This window comes from Lepisosteus platostomus, chromosome 3, assembly GCF_059453375.1.
Source record: "Lepisosteus platostomus isolate fLepPlt1 chromosome 3, fLepPlt1.hap1, whole genome shotgun sequence".
Taxonomy (NCBI): domain Eukaryota; kingdom Metazoa; phylum Chordata; class Actinopteri; order Semionotiformes; family Lepisosteidae; genus Lepisosteus; species Lepisosteus platostomus.
This window is the reverse complement of record NC_142613.1, coordinates 79,959,366-79,980,151: the sequence shown is the minus strand read 5'-3', so window position 1 is coordinate 79,980,151 and position 20,786 is coordinate 79,959,366. Positions and strand designations below refer to the sequence as shown.

The 20,786-nt window shown below is 40.0% G+C and overlaps 1 protein-coding gene across 1 annotated transcript; it reads left to right on the top strand.

Annotated features, from left to right (window-relative positions):
- Nucleotides 1–272: 272 nt before the first annotated feature.
- Nucleotides 273–19,704, top strand: LOC148675627 (uncharacterized). Its single transcript, XM_088627032.1, has 8 exons — nt 273–567; nt 2,364–2,631; nt 5,820–5,951; nt 6,787–7,044; nt 8,426–8,517; nt 10,819–11,000; nt 13,772–13,941; nt 18,362–19,704. The coding sequence occupies exons 1-8, from the start codon at nt 289–291 to the stop codon at nt 18,490–18,492; spliced, it is 1,512 nt and encodes a 503-aa protein (XP_088483158.1). The 5' UTR covers nt 273–288; the 3' UTR covers nt 18,493–19,704.
- Nucleotides 19,705–20,786: the final 1,082 nt, after the last annotated feature.

Sequence of the window (20,786 nt, the reverse complement as noted above, 5' to 3'; positions counted from 1 at the left end):
AGAATCAAATTAAATGAAAAGACGCCGTGTTCATGTGACCCTTACACTACAAGGTCAAAGAGACTAAGCGTTATAATACAGTACGTAAAATAAATGCTTTTTAAAATGATTCTATTTGATGTTCTGAAAATATCGTGAACAAAATAAACCAGCCAATCTTAATGCCATGAGAGCCGCAGAAGGGGATGTTCTTCATGTTTGGTGTTCCCCGGTTGGCAAACCCAATGGTTTTTCCCATGAGAGCATATTATGTCCACTTTAGGACTGCCGCCCAGGTAGGGCTGGGAAATGGCATTCAAGGCAAGTGATCTGGAGGCGAAGCTTCGGGAGCAGCTGCCCGTGATGATTGGTTTGGCTGGCGATGGAGAACCGGCTCCGGCGTCCAGCACTCGCCCCTGTGAGACCGCGTGTTTGAAATCTCGCCCAGGACTGCTGGACTTGAGCGATGAAGTTCTCGTCCTCATTTTCCAGCGGCTGGACCCCTTCTCCCTGCTGAGGGCTGGGAGCACCTGCCGGGCCCTGCTCAGGGTGTGCAGCTGCAGCTCCCTCTGGAGACCGCTCTTCCAGGTCGGAAAACTTGGAGGTTAAACTTCTAATGCGTTTTTTTAAGTTGAAATTTTCGTCGTTTACTGCATACGGGGGAAAAAAATAACTTTTTTCCCTCTGGGTTCATAAGAGATGTGTAGATCTACCCGCCTTGTTACTGATTTATTGGCACACCCCGGAGGTCACTTCGGAATATGACTTCCAATTTATGAAGGTATCTTAAGTGTTGATAAAATTATCCAGTCCCCTGGAGGAGATTACGCCCTCATTTTGTATTCGTTGGGTTTTGGGGGGGTTACACATTACACAATGTGGTTTCCTCCACATTAGCTTTATTAGTTAGTAACAAGTTGTAAAATGTTCAGAACCAGAAAGAAGGCAGAACTTCTATGGGATACCTTTTTTTCCTCCACTGCTGTTAGAGTAGTATAGGGAAGCCCGTTTCCGCCAGGGAGTAAAAACACACGTGTGTATCTCGCAATTGCGACTTTGTATCTCAGAATTCCGATTTTATATCTCACATTTGCAACTTCGAAATGCCCCACATTTCACTGTCTGTCCTTTGGTTATTGTAACGGGTTCGCCGCTCTCACCCTAGTTCGTGCCTCACTGCATTGGCTCGAACCCGGGTCTTGCCAGCTGAGCTTTAGCTGCACTGCAACTGGATCGTACAACCTGTATGTTGGCCGTTCCGTTACACTAGAGTCATAAATCGTACAGGATCTATTGGCCTGAAGACTTGCCTTGTCAAGTGCCCTGATACAAATCAAATTAATTACACTCGTTTTTATGGAATTCCATTTCCGCCAGAGAGGCTTCCATAGTACCCGGATGGAACAGTGGACGGTGGGCTTTTTTAAACCATTTTTATTTAAACACCGGAAATACAAAAAAGGAGACGGAATATTAAATAAAATACAGAAATACACTTCACATCCAGAGGAATTCGCAATTATAAAAGCTGAAACTTATACTTTTTACATATTTCCATTGTATGTCTTGCCTTTTGATTCTTTAAGTGTCTACTAGAATTTAAGTAAAAAAGGAATTGCACTTTAAAAGTATTAACAGAGGGAGCGGAATTAGACCATTTACTTTTGTGGATGAAATATTTTGCCAAAATTAACTGATTTAATAATAAGAACATATCCTTAATCCAAATCGGATCTAAATCTTAATTTAAAGATTGTGATGTAATATTTACAGTTAAAATGTTTAACAATAACATTTTGCAGATCTATCCAAAACAATTTTGTATACACTATACTGTATGCAATTTACAAACAAATGTAACAGGATTTTTTTTCTCAAAATACTACAAAATACACACAAGTCATCTTCATGTTTCTTTAACTTTATTTGTAAGACCGTATCTATCGGCAATTGTCCAAACTAACTTCCAATTTATATTCCTAAACGTAGCATTCCAAAAGCAGACACAAGAAGGTATAAATCCACGGTGGGCTTCTTTTGCCAGATGAGCAACCTGGCCTTGCTACGTCCATTGATGGCGCCAAAAGTGACGTCAAAATTGTGAGATTTTAAGTCGCAATTGCGAGAGACCATAGCGCGGTTTTTTTTACTCCCTGGCGGAAACGGGCTTCCCCAGGGGTGTAGTACTGCGCTGCAGAAGAAACGTGAGTCTTTACCACGGCCGTTTTCCCTGGACGTAACAGTTCTGCCCCTTTGCTTTCACGGACTTTCAAATTTTGTTCACGGCGGTTTAAGAAACGGTATTGCAAGCCATTTATTTATGTAGTTTATAAAATGTGTAACAGTCTAATCGTTGTTGAAACAATCCTTAATCTTATTGACAGGTGTCATTTGGGGTCTCATTTACTGCTGCTGTGAATTCCATATCCTTGAAAGATGCTTTCCGCCTCCTGTACATGTGGAGAGTGTTGTATAGCAGTCTGCACTGCAATGCACGTCTCCAGAAGAAGCTGTTCAGTGAGACTCCTAAATATTGGGTCCAGTGGCTGGTGCTTGAAGAGAAGGTACCTTTGCCTCCAGTAAAACTTCCAGATTATGAAATGGAAAATATCTGGGGGTTAAAATTAGACTGTCTTGAAGGGAGACACAAAGGTGAGTCTTGAGTTTTTCCTCAAGTGTAAGAATCTTTCTGGGCAAAATGGCTATAAACAACAAGCACATGTACTTGAGTGTCCCAGCTGCTAAAACCATGATGTATACATACAGTATTAAAAGTCTTGATGGGGGAATTTATGCTTTCAAATGAATGTCTCCCAAGGTATACTCTTTTGACAAACTTTAAAATATCTAACCCTGCACTGTGACTGCCACACAGTGGAAGGCTTCACACAAAATGATTTTGCCCTTTAATCCATGTACAGTATGTAGACAAGTGGTTTGTTTCTATTTTCTTTTGGGAAATTGTCATTTACATGTTCCTTTGGAATATTTCAGCAAACCTATTTTTCCCAGGTATGTAGTTTTGGATTTTGTGTTTTCTAATTTGTGCTCTTCTCCTTAGGGATGCTACAAAATGGTTAAACAGTTTACTGTAGCACAAGATTTGTGTAGAAGCAAATGGCTCTTAATGTCAAGTTACAAATGAGAAGTGGCTGCTCTCTAAGAGCTAGGAGAGTCTCGAATTTTGTCCAGGTGATACTGAAAAGCCTCCCAACTGGGGAGGCTTGTTCTAGATATCCAGAGTTTGTGTAAATATTCGGTATCTGAATTTCTTTCTCTTTAGTTTCCAGTTATTTCACTGCTGTTACTGTATCTTTCCCCTGGGTTTACACAAGTAGCAATACTTATGAAAGACTCCTGGTCTGAAGAAATTTAGCAACCAGAATTGTTCTTCTTGCTCATTGAACTGTTTCTAAAGGCTATTATACCTTTTTTGCAGTATGATAACTGAATCTAACATGGTATTTTATGGACTTGCTAGCACTTGAGAGAGTTTCAAATTTGTTTGTGCTACATAACCAAATAGTTTGCTTTTTTTTTGTTTTTGTCTTGTTTTCATAGGCTCTGTCATGCGTGTTTTTGTCAAATGTCTGCCCAATCCATCATTTTTTCTAAATTTTTTTTTTTAGTACCGTTTCTGGGTCCTCTGCTTGGAGGAATCTAACTGATGTAGATTGGGAATAACAGTGGGCATTAAATGGGTCCTAGCAGCACACCACTGCTTACAACTCCCCAGGGTGTTAAATCGGTTCTTGATTTATGTGCATATATTACATGGGATTCCTAACACAATTTGAACACTATAGCCTTTTATAAAGTGTGACTGGACACAAATATCAAGAGAATGATGGTGTCTTTTCCGCTGTAGAACATCCATGTGAGTTATACTTAAATAACTGCTTTTACTATTGTAGTCCTGAAAAAATTAATTGTAACAGGCAAGGATTTCTGTGTTTATCATTGGTCAGCAATCGTTTTCAACCGTCTATAGCTTGATTTACCCTTTCAATGTTTGAATCATTGGCCCTGTTATGCATACTCTTCCTTCTGCTTATTTCTTTTCATTTATGATACTTAAGAAATTTTCCCACATAATGTACATTTTAAGGATGAATGTTTCATGAAACACGACCATCGTTTTTTTTTATTTATTTCTCATTCATCTGTCTACAACTTGTAAACCCTGACTTCATTCTTCTATGGTCTGCATCTCTAGGGTATTTGGAACCTGCGTTATTTGAAAATGTATAGTAGACATCAAAATATACCAGATTGTGTGCTTGTTGATCTCTTATGTCTGTTTCCCTTTTTTTACTGGTGGCTTGCTCTTATTGACAGTCCGCAACGGTACCAGCTCTCTACTGTTTAAGAAGTAATCGGTAACCATCTCAAACACATCCAGTATTTCTCATCACTATCCCAAATTATGTGCTGAAAACTGATATCTACCAGTGATATAACATGAGCTTTACCAATACCTGCATTTATGCATCTATGTTGGCATTAGGGGATTGGTGGAATTGATGGTACTAAGATCTGTTTTCTGCTTTAACATTCAAGTTCTAAACCTCTTTATTGTTCAGTTACTCATAACTCGTACATCAGAAAGACCAGAGAAACAAAATTATCCTGCAGCTAGGATCACACCTTCCCCCTTCTCTTTACGACAGACTACTTTTCTTCTAAATTTTCTCCATTCATTGGAGGTTTCATTTTACACCTCTCTACACCTATTCTGACTTCACACCTCTTGATTGGCCTCTCTGTCTGTCCCATGATCCTTCCTCCTCTCTCCCAGCCTTTGTTCTCCCGCTACATTATCTTCACTTACTGCCGTGTCTTTCTCACACCTAAAGAAGGCTCCACGGCTGAAACATTGCATTTTCCTTCTTCTTTTTTTTCAGCATGGAATAAATCTATTACTTGTTCCTTTACAACTTCTGTTCTGCTTGTCTATCCAGTTTGATTTTGAATACTGCTTTTGCACCTGTGGCCGCTGGACTGAAGTGCCACCCCATTCTGCTTGCACAGGCCCCCTAAACCTAAGCTTTTCAATTAATCTCTAAAGTTTTAGCAATGTGTTAAATGTCTGTAATTCCTCTTGTTGATGACACTAGCAGCTCAGGATTTCTAAGCATTCTAACCATGGACATTAAGGCTTAAACATACACTTCAGGTTTAAGGATTTAGTATATTGAATCATTAGTCTATCATTTTAATGTCTTTGGATCCTGCATGGGCCATGATGCCTGTAGGACAACAGTCCCTTCCTAAATTCAAGGCTTGGTCTCTTCAGTACTCAATCTGGTGAGCTTTCTCTTCATTCAGTAGAATCCTGTGGCAGTGCTGTACAGGCAGTGGAACCATTCAGAATGTATACATCGATAGCTTCTAAATTTCTAAAGAACATTGATATTTCTAAACTTGTTTGTGAAACGCATAAATAACAAATATTCACATTGAAAATGGCTGAAGCATCGGTCACATGCTGAAGTCTGCTGTGTTCCCCGTACAGTATGGGGAGCAGAAGGAATTATTTTCCCTAGTCCCACTTGTATTAATGGCGACAAGGTCAACTGTGCCAGGTCTGGATACCTTAAAATCTTGCTATATTGTAAATGCACCAGTCAAATGTTACACCCGTTATCTGACATTCTAATGTGAAGCTGATCAGATTCACAGAAGTCGTTTAAAAGACCTCTGTAACTTATACAGTTCCTTTCATGTAATGCATCCCAAAGTACTAAGTCCTTACTAAAATTGATTAGCTGACAACCATGCTTGACACATTCAAAATGCTTCTGTCCAACTTTACTGATTTTTTTTTTTCCCTTTTTCAGAGGATGCTGAAGAAGGCGAAACGGATGGGATTTTGAAATTTGAATGGAAAGAGTTGTATGATCGTGCTATAAAGCATCATGGCAGTTTTGCTAATGTTGTACAACATGTTCTTGAACAACAGATTAAAAATGGTAAGTAAAGCTAAATTTCTTCTATTGGTCATCATTGCCCTGATTTTAGATAAAGGATCCACAGTAAGCGAAACATTTTAGTATTCAAATGGGAATTGGACTTTCCAGACTATCCTGGTTTCAAACTCAAGGTTAACTTTCTTATTGCTTAATTTAAAGCTATTAAATGATTCAGGATGCATTCATTTAGGAGTAATTCTAGGTTTCTTCTCAACTAAAAATGACTTGTTGCAATTGCAAAGCTGGTTGAGTGAGGCCATAAACTCTAACCAAAATGAAGTAAATTCTATTTCATTTGAAATCTCAAATCCTGAGTTATAAATAGAGTTGAGTTAAAAATACCTTTATTAATTGCTGCTGGTATGCAAAAGAAATCTGCAGTGGTATAACCAATGGGATGCAAGTTGAGCCTTTTGGCCCAGATGTTATAATCCATGTTTGTAGGAATCTTTTCCTTTTGAGGACAACATCTATGGAATATTTATAATGTCCAGCAATAATATTATTAAGTGAACTTTCTAGCCACCTGTTATTTTTCTCTTCAGTGTTAGAGGGGCTTCAGATCCCCTGATGAAAAAAGCTTAATATATTGCTTCAAGTTTGTTTTAATTTATATCCTTAGTTTTCAGAAAACTTAAGACCTCCTTTAGGATGATGTTTTGAAGTCCCACAATTTATAAAAGCTTTGTAGGTTTAAAATTATGCTATCAGAAGGTGGATAAGCATAATTTTATTATTCATTCGTTCATCCAGAAAGTCTAGGGGTAGTTCTGAGCTCTTTTTTTCTGAAAGGATTTTCCACATCTATTGACATGTTTCTGTTGCATCACCACAGACCACAGCGAACTCGAGGAGCTGTACAGGGAGTACCGTCGGTTCAGGTTCCTGTGGCACTTGACTTACTGGCTGTTCAAGCAGCCGAAGCCCGTTGACCGGGATCTACGCAACACATTCCTGCAGTGGAAGAGGTACAAGAGGCGCAAGGTGGCCTCCTGGGGGAAGGCCCAGTGTGACGTTGAGTATCTTGCTCACCTGCATCACGTCACCAGGGACTACATTGAAGGACAGTTGGCAAAAGGGGATGAAAACGTTGGTAAGTTGGCGGTCTTTTATCATGGGTAGAAAGGAATGCATACTCCTTTGAGCATACAACCATCAGATGTGCCTTCCCAAGACCACATGCCATCATCGACTGAAAGGTAATGGATGCTACATATTGCACAGGAGTATCCATGTACTTTTATAAGTAGCTCAGGTGGGTACAGTAGCTGCGTCAGCATGCGTAGGCTGCTAAGGAACAAGTAAAGGTTTATTCCATGCTGAAAAGATGGAAAAAAAAAAACCAACGTTTCGGCCGTGGAGCCTTCTTCAGGTCTGTGCTTTTTATAAGTATACAATCCTGTGCCATGTGCATAAATACTCCTGGGTTTTATTGGATTATGCCAGCGGTTCCAAGTTCTTGTCCTGGAGTATCCCTGCGTCTGCTCGTTCTTGTCCATCTGGGCCCTTAATTGCCAGTGCTAATTGGTACCTGTAACGTGCTTGCTGATTTTTTTTTTTTTGTTCTTGGTTCAGATCATACCATACTGTACAGTGCATTATTTCCAAGAACTACAGCATCTAAAACCTTGCTAATTAGGTTTTTATTTCTTACTAAAATGGTTCTTAACAGGTGGTCATAATGGGTGACAAACTAATGCTGTTGGACAACTACAGTGATGCAATGTTTTGACTAGTGTGTGTTGAATTTGTTTTACACCAGAATGAGGATAGTCCTGAAACTCTAACTTTCAGTTGCTCTGTATAGGTGTAGTATTAATACAATTTCATTTTTATTTTTTTTAAAGTTGCTAGTGATCGGTTTCAGTTGCTGCATAAACCAGCAGACGAGGCTACTCCAGGACTGAACTGCTGGTCTGGTCACTAGTTTGTCTTCCGTACAACAGGAAGACTAGCGACTGAACTAACAAACTAGTGGTCATGAACCTTTGCAAATATAGTGCCAGCAATTTTCTTTGATTACTAATTTCTGCAAATTGGTCTAAGGCATTGTCATTCTTTTTAGGACTACTTTTTAAGCGTAGTTACCGGTTTGTTCCACTGTGTAAATCTGGTTACTGCATGGCATAATTTTAAAAACCTATCCAGTGAATAGTAGAATGTGATGCCTGATGCAGTTATTTGCCATCATTTAGGATATAAAGCAAATGTCTTTTGGCTCTTTGCTGTTGTGCACAGGGAATTCCTTTCAACAGTGCTGAGATTTCCTCCTTTTCCAACATGTTGTGGGGTCTTTGGGGGCGGGGGTGCAGGGTTTCCCTGTTGGGGGAGCCGAGGCCATGCAGTAACCTCTATTTCAAGCTTGAAATGTAATGACTAAAACACTTTTTTCCAATGTGTTGTATATTGATTGAATCTTTATTATGTTCAGAAGATCGTGTTCAAACTTCAAGCTTTTATTTTTTCCCTTCTAGGTATTCAGACTGTGGGATGCTATTTTACGATGTGCAAATCCTTAGTGACCTGGATTTTGAATCAGAACTGGGGAAGACTGAAAAGCAAAAAGGTACTTTGTGCATTCATGTCTTTCACCAAGTATTTGCAAGCAGAAACTATAGTTTTTGTTTCCCCCAAAATTCTTATCCAATGCCACAATATAGCATAACCTCTTTTGACTTTTATACATACATGTTGGTACCTGTTCATTGGTTCCAGTCAAAGGTTGAGCACTGGATCTATTAATGACTCAATCTTCTGCTTGAGCAGGTGCAACCGGCAATAATTTTTCCTACAGTATGTAATGTCTTCCTGAGTGGTATTGGAGTTTCAGTGTGAGTAATATATTGTAAATAGTCTCAATGCTACTGACTGCTAGGGAAGTATGCACACAAGAATACCTTTCACAACTGCATATCTAATACTGTAACCAGAATCCGTGGTTTAATTTTCATGGTAAACTGTGGGCACAATAGAAGGCTTTTCAATCTGGACCTGTATAAGAAAGCAAGATATGACCTGAGGAGAATTGTCAGGCCCACTAAAGGGCAGAATCATGAACTAGAAATACAAGCTGGCACACATCGGAAGAGGTACATGTTACGGGGTATTGAGTTTATAACGGCACATGCTTTTAAAGTCAGTGTTGCATCCACTGATACTGGTTTCTCTCCCGGATGAGCTGAACGTCTATTGCGCTCGGTTCGAGAGGGGAATCGCAGAACTGCCAGTGTTCCCAACTGCTGATGTTATGGCGGTGACCGTCACAGAGGCTGAAATCAGGGCAACTTTTAGACGGGTGAATGTATTTAAGGTGACCAGCCCAGATGGAGTTCATAAACAGATCCTCAAGTCCTGTGCAGGCTAATTGGCCATAGTTTTTATGGATTTTTAATCTTACATGAGAACGGAAGATTGTAAAAGTGAGTTTTAAAAAAACTACCATCATAGCAGTCCCAAAGAAAAACATTGCGACCTGTTTTAATTACAGATCAGTAGCACTCGCATCTACTGAAGTGCTTTGAAAGGCTGGTCGTGAAGCACAGTAACACAGTGGTAACTGAGCACATAGATCCCCTGCATTTGCATAGTGGTATAACCAGTCCACTGAAGATGCCCCTTCACACTGCCCTGACGCCTTTGGATAATAAAGGCGCATATACTGTATCAGAATGCTATTCAACGATTACATCTCCGCATTTAACACTATAGCGCCATCCAAATGAGTCAGGAAGCTTAATGACCTGGGTATCGGTACTTCTCTATGCAATTGGATTTCCTAACTGGCAGACCACAGACTGTGAGGGTCAATGTGAAGCTTGCTTCCACAATGACCATTGATATAGGTGCTCCTCAAGGCTGTGTGCTTAGCCCCCTGCCATTTCCTTGTTTACCCATGATTGCATGGCTGGACAGAGCTCCATCTAAAAGTATAGTAGCGTCATCAGTATAGCCCATCTCATACAGTAGTTACTGGCAATTGAGCCAACAGGGATGAGGTCGGGTGGAGTGGTGCCTTGACATTTCTCAAGCCAGGTGGGGAGCACCCCCCCTGTTCACATCAATGGGGTGGCTGTAGAGATGGATAGAAGCTTCAGGCTCTTGGGTACCTTCATCACTAGCGATTTAATGTGGTCTCAGCATGTAACTGGAGCTAGAAAGAAGGTGCAACAGTGCCTTTACTTTCTCAGACAGTTGAAGAAAGTTTGGTTCATCTTCAGCTATTCTTACTACAGTACATTTTACAGGTGCACTATACTAAGTGTGTTTGGTTTGCTTTGGCAGTAGCTTGTCTGACTGAAATGCATTACAGGGCATAATTGGGTCAGCCCTGTCCTTTATTGGTGTACAGCTCGCAGTCTCAGGAAAACTGGGAGTATTGGATAATCATCCTGGTTTCTCACTTTTCTCTCCAATTCCCTTTGGTAAGGGTTATAGGAAGATAAAGGTACTGTATGTACTACCAGATTTGGAGGTTTTTTCCAGCAAGCTGTGCGCTTATTGAATTTTACCCCTACCAATGACTTGCATACCGTTTGTGCAACTTGTTTAAGCTGTATGGCATTTAACATTTTGGTGTTTCCTTAATGTCTTTGAATTTGCAGGAATGTTCCAATAAGCATTTCACTGCACTTGTGCATATGTCAAATTAAGCTCAACTAATGGACAAATTCAGTATTCTACAATTGTAGCATGAAGTTTAATTCAGTGTCCAGATGTGATGTTTTAGAACTGTTAACTCCTAAAATTAGTGTACTTTTTTTCATAGTCCTTAGCAGTTTGTTGAACATAAAGCTTGAAAGTTACACAAGTCTGGACACTAGGAAAAATGAACTGAAGTCTGTCTCTGCTTTAATATCTTCCATGCCAGGTCTACACAGATACTCTGGATGGGGTGTACATGGTGCTGAATAAGGAAATGGCAGTCTCTGGGGTCAATCATTACCAGTTCTGTCAGGTTGCCAAAGTTCAGATGGCAAGAGTATGCAAGCTGGAAGAGACAGCCATGAATTATGTCAATTGGAGAATGATTGACTCCACATATTACTACAAGTAAGTCTACAAGTAATTTAAGCCCATTTTCAAACAAATCAAACTTTCACAGTAATCGACATGCCAATCCTTGTGACATGCCTAGTGGCAAGACTGTAATCATTATAACCTTAACAAAATAAGAGAACCTGTTCTTTAAATTTTAAAATGGCGTAGTCTGCCCAAAACTGGGGTCCATCTGCAGTAATGGCATCTCTAGTTTTTAGCTAAGTTTCAGGGACCCTATTGTCTTGGGAAGTATGTCTATTGACTTTAGAAAAGGACCAGTTTTAAAATGTGAAGCTTGGACTGATATTCACCTTGAAAGAATGGCAGAGGGTGTGATGTGGGGGGGGAATGAAGCAAAGCTGGTAGCATGAAACGGTGCAGCAGCAGGCTGTTGAATAGGTGGTGCAGTGGTTCTGTATCCTGCAGCTGGCAGAGGAATCTACTCCATTGGGCCCCTGAGCAAGGCCCTTCACCCCATCTGCTCCAGGGGTGTTGTATAAATGGCTGACCCAGCACTCTGATCCCAAGCTTCTCTCCCTGCCTGTGTGTCTCATGGAGAGCAATTTGGGGTATGTGAAAGACAAATTCCTAATGCAAGAAATTGTATATGGCCGATAAAGTGATCTTACCTTGCAAAGTGTAATGTGACGGTCAAGAATGAGACGAATGGAAAGTTTAAGGGTCTTTTGACCTGTAGAGCTCTGGGGGATGTCTTAAATGAATTCTGGCTTCAGCACTTAAGGTTTTGATGAGAATTGTCTGGGTAAGGGATGAGTACTCCTCTTCCAGCAGCAACCTTCCCTTAAGGAAGGGAATATCTATCGAGTGCAAGCATTTGAACTGACTGGACAGGACCCTCGAGTTGAAAAGGATGGTTCCAGTGCAGTAAAGCTCAGATCACAGGCACAGCCAGAACGGGTGAGACTGGAGCAGGTCCCAGAATGTGCTTCTGTTGTGCCTGACCCCTGGTAGGGCATTCCTCCATGGAAGGGTGAGAGCAGGGAAGCTCCAGCAGCCTCTGGAACACAATTTCCCTGCATCTGCTGGCTGTTTATTCCAACTGAGCAGTTACTCACTAGTGCCAATTCATGACTAATTGATATAACTTCTTGGTTAGACTTGTTGATAAGCTCAGTCCTTAGTTCCAACACTACCCTGTTGAACTTATTGTGCCGAGATGCCAGTTCTGAACAGACACAGGTGGGAATGACCTGTGAATGTATCTGACAGTCCCACAAAAAGCACTTGATTTCTGCTGAGATCCAGTTGGCCACAGGTAACTGAATGAGGGAAGTTTTAAAACTTGGAAATTGGTACACGGTTGATTGGGGGGATTTGTAATTGGGATTAACATGTTTAATCATTTATCAACCTTTCCCGGGAGGTCTCCTGTGCAGGAACTGGCCAGTGGCACACCTGCTGAGCTTCATTGGGCTGAACGAAATTCTAGCTCTTTTGGGTTTCTACTTGGATTAAACTTCAAGCTGGACTGTTGGCAACAAAGCTGCTTACCAGATTCAAAAACCCAGTTTTTTTTTACACATTCTCGGAGAGAGTATCTAATACCGTGTCTCTGCTGAACTCTTTCCAACTGAGTGTTCAGATAAAGGCAAGATATTGGTCAGTTAACCTCTAAAATAAGTTACAACAACTTCAGTACATAGGCTTTTATGCAATCTTTCCATGACTTTAGTTTTTGCTATTGTCTGTATAGCTCTTGATTTTGTAGTTGACTGTTCAACTTATGAATGAGACATTTCATATTTTTTATACTCCCACAATGAGCTTTTCTCTTCTGCAGAGGTCCTTCTGCCAACATTTCATCTTGCACACCTGAAGGAGGGAAGTTTAGAAATTCAATGTTTTAGACAGGGTTGATATAAATTACCAATGTTGAACTAAGTTGGCTTTCAACTCTTAATGTGCATTAAATGCAGAATTTTTATCAATTCTTCTGCAGGTAGAAGGGTCTGCTGGGGCTGGGATTCACGGTTGTCTTAGAAAAGCAGACTAGTGAAGTCTTTCACCTGTGCCCATTTGATTCTGAAAGAGCAAAACATTGTTTCTAATTGTTGAGACCAGCTGAGAAAAGCTTTAATTGTATAGAATGCCCAAATATATTAATCCTTAATTGAAGTAAATGACCTTGACTAGATCTCTTTCCCGCCCCCATGTAAACTGCCACCAAACTGGTTTAGCAGAAAAGTTGCCCAATTATCGTTAGACTTTTCTCGGTGGCCATTTGCGTGCAGTTAATGCAGCTGCTTCAGGCTGGGGGTTGATGGAGTTGTGGAGGTAGTTTATCAACTTTAAACCCTAGGTAATCTAATACATATCTAAAATATATTTTTTTTTATGGCCATAGAATAAATTAACATACAAAAGCAATAAAGTAGAAAGCTTTCTGTTCTTGTGCTTCAATTCTGAAAGTCATTGACTTATGTTAAAAACCCAACATAAGAACAAGGTGGGGTTGCCAATATCAATTCGCTGTTGGCTTTGCTTGGTTCTTTTCTCTTCTAAGTAGCACTAGTATTGTCTTTCTCCTTTTAAATGTAATTGTCAGCTTTGAAGTAAAAACTGGTGTGGTAAAAATCCATATTTGGTTTGTTGTATTTATGTATAAAATGTGTGCTTAAATAAACAATAGAGGGATGATGGAGAAGGAGGACCTGTGTGGAGTAATTTATGGGTGGAGAAATGCTTTACTAGATCCATAATCCCAGAACTATGGTAATTAGTGACCTCTGGTGACTAAAGCAGTTTGCTGCCTCTTTTGGTAGGTTATACATGTTGACTGGGTGTGATCACCTCCTGATATACCTCAAAGCATTCCTGCACCGGAAGAGGGTAGTCAATGACTGGATTCTTCAGGATGAAAATGCCTGGGCAAGACAAAAGCTGCCAGAAAAGCTCTACCGACTTCTGCAGTTTGAGACCAAAATCTCCAAAGGTAAATCCAGCTTTCCAATGTACTGTGTAGGCTCTCATGTAATTAACAGTTAAAACACATTTTAAATCTCAATGTGGCACTTAATTAAGCTTTTCTGAGGATCTCATCCGATATTTCTTGAAGGAAGAAGCCAGCAGCATGGTCCCACAACGCTCCATTGTATTATAGTGAATTTTAAAGTTCACAGTAAAACCCTTCTCAAACTCTGGATGGTTCATGTGCAGATATGGTAAACTGTGGATCATGGGGGTACAGAAACTACCCAAGTGTGCAAATCCTCATCTTATGGGTCTACAAAACCCAGGTGGATTTTGTGGTTGAGTTCCAGAGTATTTCATCTGGACTGCTCTGATGACAGGGCTATTCATCCTTTATAATAATAATTAATAATTGCTTACACTTGTATAGCACTTTTCTGGACACTCCACTCAAAGCGCTTTTACAGGTAATGGGTACTCCCCTCCACCACCTGGATGATGCGACAGCAGCCATAGTGCGCCAGAACGCTCACCACACATCAGCTATCAGTGGGGAGGAGAGCAGAGTAATGTAGCCAATTCATGGATAGGGATTATTAGGAGGCCATGATTGGTAAAGGCCAATGGGGAAATTTGGCCAGGACGCCGGGGTTACACCCCTACTCTTTTCGAGAAACACCCTGGGATTTTTAATGACCACAGAGAGTCAGGACCTCAGTTTTACGTCTCATCCAAAGGACGGCGCCTGTTTACAGTATATTGTCCCCGTCACTATACTGGGGCATTAGGACCCACATGAGCGCCCCCTGCTGGCCCCACCAACACCTCTTCCAGCAGCAACCTTAGTTTTTTCCCAGGAGGTCTCCCATCCAGGTACTGACCAGGCTCACACCTGCTTAGCTTCAGTGGGTTGCCAGTTGTGAGTTGCAGGGTGATATGGCTGCTGGTTATAACAGGAAGAGTCTTCAAGGCTCTAGCGAGCTCTAGGTCTTTATCTATCCAAATACTCCTAGAGTGAAGTGCTTCTTTTCACACTATAAAACATTGAGATTTACTCTCCCGTCTTGAGACTGTAGTTGCTGACAATGCTCCTAAGTGGATGAATCTTAACTTATTGATTGCTGACACTTTCTCTAGGAGGTTTTCATTCTAATGTTTTGGTTAAGTCTTGATACCCAGTATTGAATTTTGGGCTTGCTATTCAGTATTGAAGTTGCCGTTTCTGCATATCTGGTATAAATTGAGATGACTCAATTTCCTTCTTATACTGCAACAAGACCGAGGTAAGGCTACTCGGCACCTCCCATCTTCAAATCCATTTAGTAATTCCATATGTGATCAGCACTGTACTTTAATCAAAATGGAAAAATTTTAGGGGTGATATTTGGTCCTGACTTTTGACACTTTTGTAAACATTTACAAAATGGAAGAATATCACCAGACCAGTCATGTTTTAGAACAGCTGGCCATCACATGTAATAAACTCTAGGATACTGCAACACAGCACAGGATGGGGATTGCTTTCAAGTCCACTTAAAAATCCTTCTGCTCACCTTTTAAGGCTTTAAATACAGTAGATAGGTACTGAAGTGCCAAGGCAACTTATGCCTATGCCCCAAAGCTCTGAAACTGTCCCCAATGATATCGGAGAGTTCCCTTTGCTGAGTGCATTTAAATCAAGGCTCAAATCCTTTCTTTTCAGAAAGTGTTTACTCCATTTTCTAATGACTGCATCTTTACATGCACTTCTAACTTTTGTTCTTATTTATGAACATTGCGGTCCTTAACTTTCTATTTGCTGAAACAACTTGAGCCTGTCAAAATGTTAATGAATTTTTGGAGTATAGTGACCAATGGAACCGATTCAGTTGCAAGTGATTGTTTTCAACAGCCAGGAGGACATTGGATTATCTCTACAAAACATCTAATCAAGGGAGTAAATAGTCATATAACAGTGGCAGACCTGTTTAAGAGGCAAATCTGAAATGCTTTTTGGGAGTGCCTTGAAGGAATTGACTAAAAGTTTGTATTGTATCTTTTTACTTATGTTACTAAAGCAGTCTCAGGATATCTGGTCTCAAAAGATAAACATGGCCACATGATGCCTTTACACACAGCTGACAGTTCTCAGGGAAATGACTGAATGACCTCTCTGGGACAAATGCTCAATTCAGGAGAATGGGCTGCTTGTCACACAGGCTGGGAGTAAAGAATATGTAATTGTCAGCTTTTTAGAGTGACCTTATAAGGTGCACATAAGGTGTGCAGGTTTCTTTTTATATGGGATTTACATATAATGGAGTAAAGTAACATGATCTGCAAATTTTAAAAAAGGACTGGAAGTTTAGGAACTGCTGCCTTAGTCTTCCTTCCCAATATTAAGCTCACGTTTTGACTTGATCTTGTAAGATCAGGCTAATTGGTAGCACTGGTTTTTATTTTATCTCCATTCACACATGTTCTGGAAATTGATTTATCATTGTGTTAACAAAACCTATTGAATATGAATGAGTTATGATTACAGTACATGTGGAACAATCCCACTGGCTTCTTTCCTAATGCCTTTTTTGGAAACTGCGGCATCTTATGATTTGCAACATTTTAAAATATGAGCATGAAGGTTACAAATGGAAACCTTTTGGACATTTGGTCTTCCACTTAACTTCAACTGTTCAATTTATACTCCATTTATATGGCTTTGAGGCGTAATGGTAAGGCTGCGGAGTTGAATATTAATCAACGGTCCAAATGACCATATTGGATCTGAATTTCCAAGTGCTTTTGCAAAACAATAGTGGATTGCAAATTTCAGTTCAGTTACAAAACTGGTGGTGCTGTTTTCCTAGATTTGGGACTATGAACTACATTTGTGCATATCCCTTTAATCATGGAAGGGTTCTGCTGTTGGTTTGGAATCCTGACTGGCTCTACAAGCATCTAATGGGTTAAGAATGCTCAAATACGGTTTCTCCGTTTAACATGGCTGCTTACGGAGTTAGCTACTTGTTGTGAAGCCGTTTTTTGCTCTTGCTTTCCAGACATGAGTCCACAGCATGCCTGTTTTTCAAGACTATTTGCCAACTATGGAGTTTAATTTAAGCTAAAATCTAGTACAAATTTTCAGTTAGAAAGTAAAGGAAAAGTTAATGACCTGACAAGAAGCAAGTTGTAATACAACTGCGGTTGTGTTAAAAAAAAGTAGTGAGTCATCTTTTGTTAATTTTCACAATTTTCAGATACATTTAGAGTTTTTCTTTACTGATGCCATACTTGGAGTCTAGCCTTGCCTCAGTCTGGATCTGATTTTAATAAATGCCACATCAAAACTCAAAGGCATTATTCAGGAGGCCACTGGAGCGTGCAAGTTCAATTTAATGACTTGCCAAAGAGCTGCATCCATGTCGCATCACTGGAAGGAAAAAAAGATAAGTGGTTTTTCTTGTTTGCACCCTTGAATATATATATATAACTAACCCTTGCCTCAAACATTTATACTGAGATGTAAAAGAAATGAAACACTTGGGTCTAATGGACTTAGTTTAAACTATCAAGTAATCGCAAAACGTGAACAAAAATAGTCAAAGTGGGGGACTGTCAAAAGAAAAATGTCAAAATTAAGATCTTTTACCTCTGAGCTTTAATGGAAGCCAGGCAGAGGACAGACTGCTAAGGTAAGTTCCTGCACTCTTATGCAGTTGTGTTCTTTCAGTTTTTCCTTTAGATGTTCTGCTGGACCACTTTGAATGCAATGCAACAGTCCCAGCAGCAAAGTTATTTCAGCCTGCTGAATGTATTGTTGGGTTCAGTCTGCACCAGCAGTTCCGTTATGATGGTTGCAAGAGTAACACTTCCAGCTCCATACTGATTTGCCTGAACAATGTGACCCCTGAGGTGTTGTCCAGCACAGGATGGGGATTGCATGTCTGCATTTAACATGGCTCCCAAACAGCCTCTGAGCATCCAGTTCATGTCCACAAGGATTGCCTTGGGCTGATGTGTGGTTTAGGGTTTCTGGAATTTCTCATGCTATAGCCCCTGCATAGGTGTGATTGTTTGGGCCCTTGTTAGTGTCATGGATATAGTGTCCCTCACAGAATTGTTTTTCTGTGCTCCTTTCAGTCTATGGATGAAGTGGAATATCGAATCTAGAACCAGGATACCAGATGGTACATGGTTATTTAAATATTCTTGCATTCATTAAAGCCATGTATTTTATGACTTTCAGAATGAGTAGATTTAACAATTGGTAAAGTTTTAATTCCAGTGCCAGTCAATATGGAGCTGGTTCTCACATGACTGGAGCTCAATATTGTCTCCTCAAAGAACAGTACTCGATCAGCCTCAAACGTGAACTGTTAACTGATAGCTTTGTGCCTGGTTGAGCTCTTGATGCGAGACAGTCTTCATTCTGGCTTAATACACTTTTATAACTCTTTCCTCAGGCAGTCTTCATGGTGACCACCCATTTGCCCGGCTCAGTCGAGCCATCTGGATCTACTTGCTATATGGTGAGCAGTTGCTCATGGAGGATGTGAAGGAACTGGTCTTCCAGTATGCTCAAGATGGTCTTTAACCCGTGATTTTGCTTATCAGTCTTGCCAGATTTTTTTTATTGATTTGTGAAAGTGTTTTTTTTTAGTAAGTCAAGACCTTTTGGTGACCCTCCAGTGGAGGTTATTTGCTAGGGTTTTGAAGTGTTTTATAGCTTTTAATTGCATTTTAGAAACCTTTTTTAAGCAGTTCAAAGCTCAGACTGCAAACCATGCTACAAAACTATTTTTTAAAACTTTTTTTATTGTATCGCTTTGTTTTTTACTTTTTGAAAGTGGAATATTTTGTTGTATACATGCTTGTTGTAACTTTACCTTTTAACATTCTCAAAGTGCATGGATTTTTAGACCAACTCGCTAACAAGTAAACCACACAATGCTTGTTATAAGTTATCATGTTTCTTTCATGCTTTGCAAATATGGAATCAATGCCACAACTTTGAAGAGATCTAGGAAAATGTCAACACATTATAGCACTTGAGTAGCTTTCCATGATTGTGTATTATAAGCTGATAACCGGTTGGTTTCCGATTTAGATATCGGTTAAGGATATTTGATAGTAATAAACATTAAGATGCATACCAGGGTGAAGGAAATGGACCTCTTGACTTGTGGCTTGTTGGATGCCTGCAAGGGTGCCTTAATGTATGTTAGAATTGTCTACCTCCTCAGCACTAAGACCAGTTGCCAACAGGAACGTGCTCTTCATGTTGTCCAACTTCTAGTCTAAAATCAATTTTAAACTCAAATAGGACAGTTTTGAAACTGTCCATGCACTGTAAAAAAAAATGTAATGGTAATCAGCATTGTTACTCATTTGGTTTAATAACATTTGTTCATTCCTGCCGCTTACTGAATGTTCACTGTACACTGGCATTACTCTCCAAATTAAATTTCAATAACTAAAATGTTAATTTTACCTCTACAGTTCCTGTCCTGTTGGGGAGCCCTAGTGAGCACAATTTCTAGCATTAATTTTATGGCGCTTTCAACAAGTGTCTTCTGGCCTCTGGATGTTGATTCTGAAGTCCAATATGTGGAAATTTTGTGAAGGCTATTGAGAATCTTATACTTACTGATTTAAAGTATGAATTCTCTTGTTTAAGAGACCTGAAAAATCCAGTGTTTTAACCTGTCAATATAGGTCATTTTTTGTCTGGGGATGTTCTCTGGACTGTTTCCAGAGCTTGTAAAATGTTGTAACATTATGTAAATTATATGCCATTCTATTTGAAGTTTTTCTTGTGTGTGTGTGTGTGTGTGTGTGTACAATGTTTGCATAATGTCCCTAAAAATGACTGCTTTGTTGCATCCTCACATTTAATAGACCGCATGAAAATAACACTTTCATATGTACGGTAGCTTAAGTTCAAGGTTTCCCATCTTGCGTCTTTCTGTAACCTGCTTCCAACTCTGCATTTGTTAGCCTTAAATATAATTTCCAAGACCTTTACCCAGTCTTCTGTCTGCCCCTCTATAAGCTACCATTGTAAATGTAGGTGTCCAGGACAAGCATTTGCAGATTTTCATTCTACCTGTGCTTTTTGTAAGTGAATGGGTTTGATGTGAATTCCTAGTTAGTCATGTCTAAAAGTAGACTTTGTGCGTCTTTCCTTATCAGTAAATGGTAATGGTAGTTCTGTCTTCTGGGACCAATAATGTGCAGTGCTGTGAAAAGGTCTGTGTTCTTCAACAGTTGCATGTATTGATTTGATCTTCATTTCAACAATATTGATAGATAAGTGATCTAACTTAACAAATAATGAAAATCCTTCTTTGCAATCATTTATTCAACAAAGAAAAGTCAGAAATGAAATTGTCTGCTGTGGGGGGGGATTAAGTACACCCTCTAGCTTCAGTTGCTGGCAGAAAAGCAGCCCTAAACCATAATGCTTCCACCATGCTTTACAGGTTTTGGTATGAGGATCTTTTGGTGTTTGCCAAATATGACGTCTGGCATTGTGGCCAAACAGCTCTTCCTTTGTCTCATCTGGCCAGGGCACATTGTTCCAATAGTCCTGATCTTCATTTAGATGTCATGCATCTTTATCCAATTTTGAAAGCAGAAGCTTCTTCCTTCCTGACCTTGCATGTAGGGCAAGGTTGTACAGTCTCTTTTGAATGGTTGACTCATGCACTTTTTGACATTGACTGAGGGAAGACTTGCCTGTAAATCCCTAGATGTTATCCTTGGGTTCTTGGAGACTTCTTGCAGCATCAGCTCTTGGGCTGAAGTTGGTGGGACGGCCTGGATGGATTTCCCAGTGGTTTGAAGTTTTCTCCATTTGTAGATCTTTTGGACAGTGGAATGATTGTC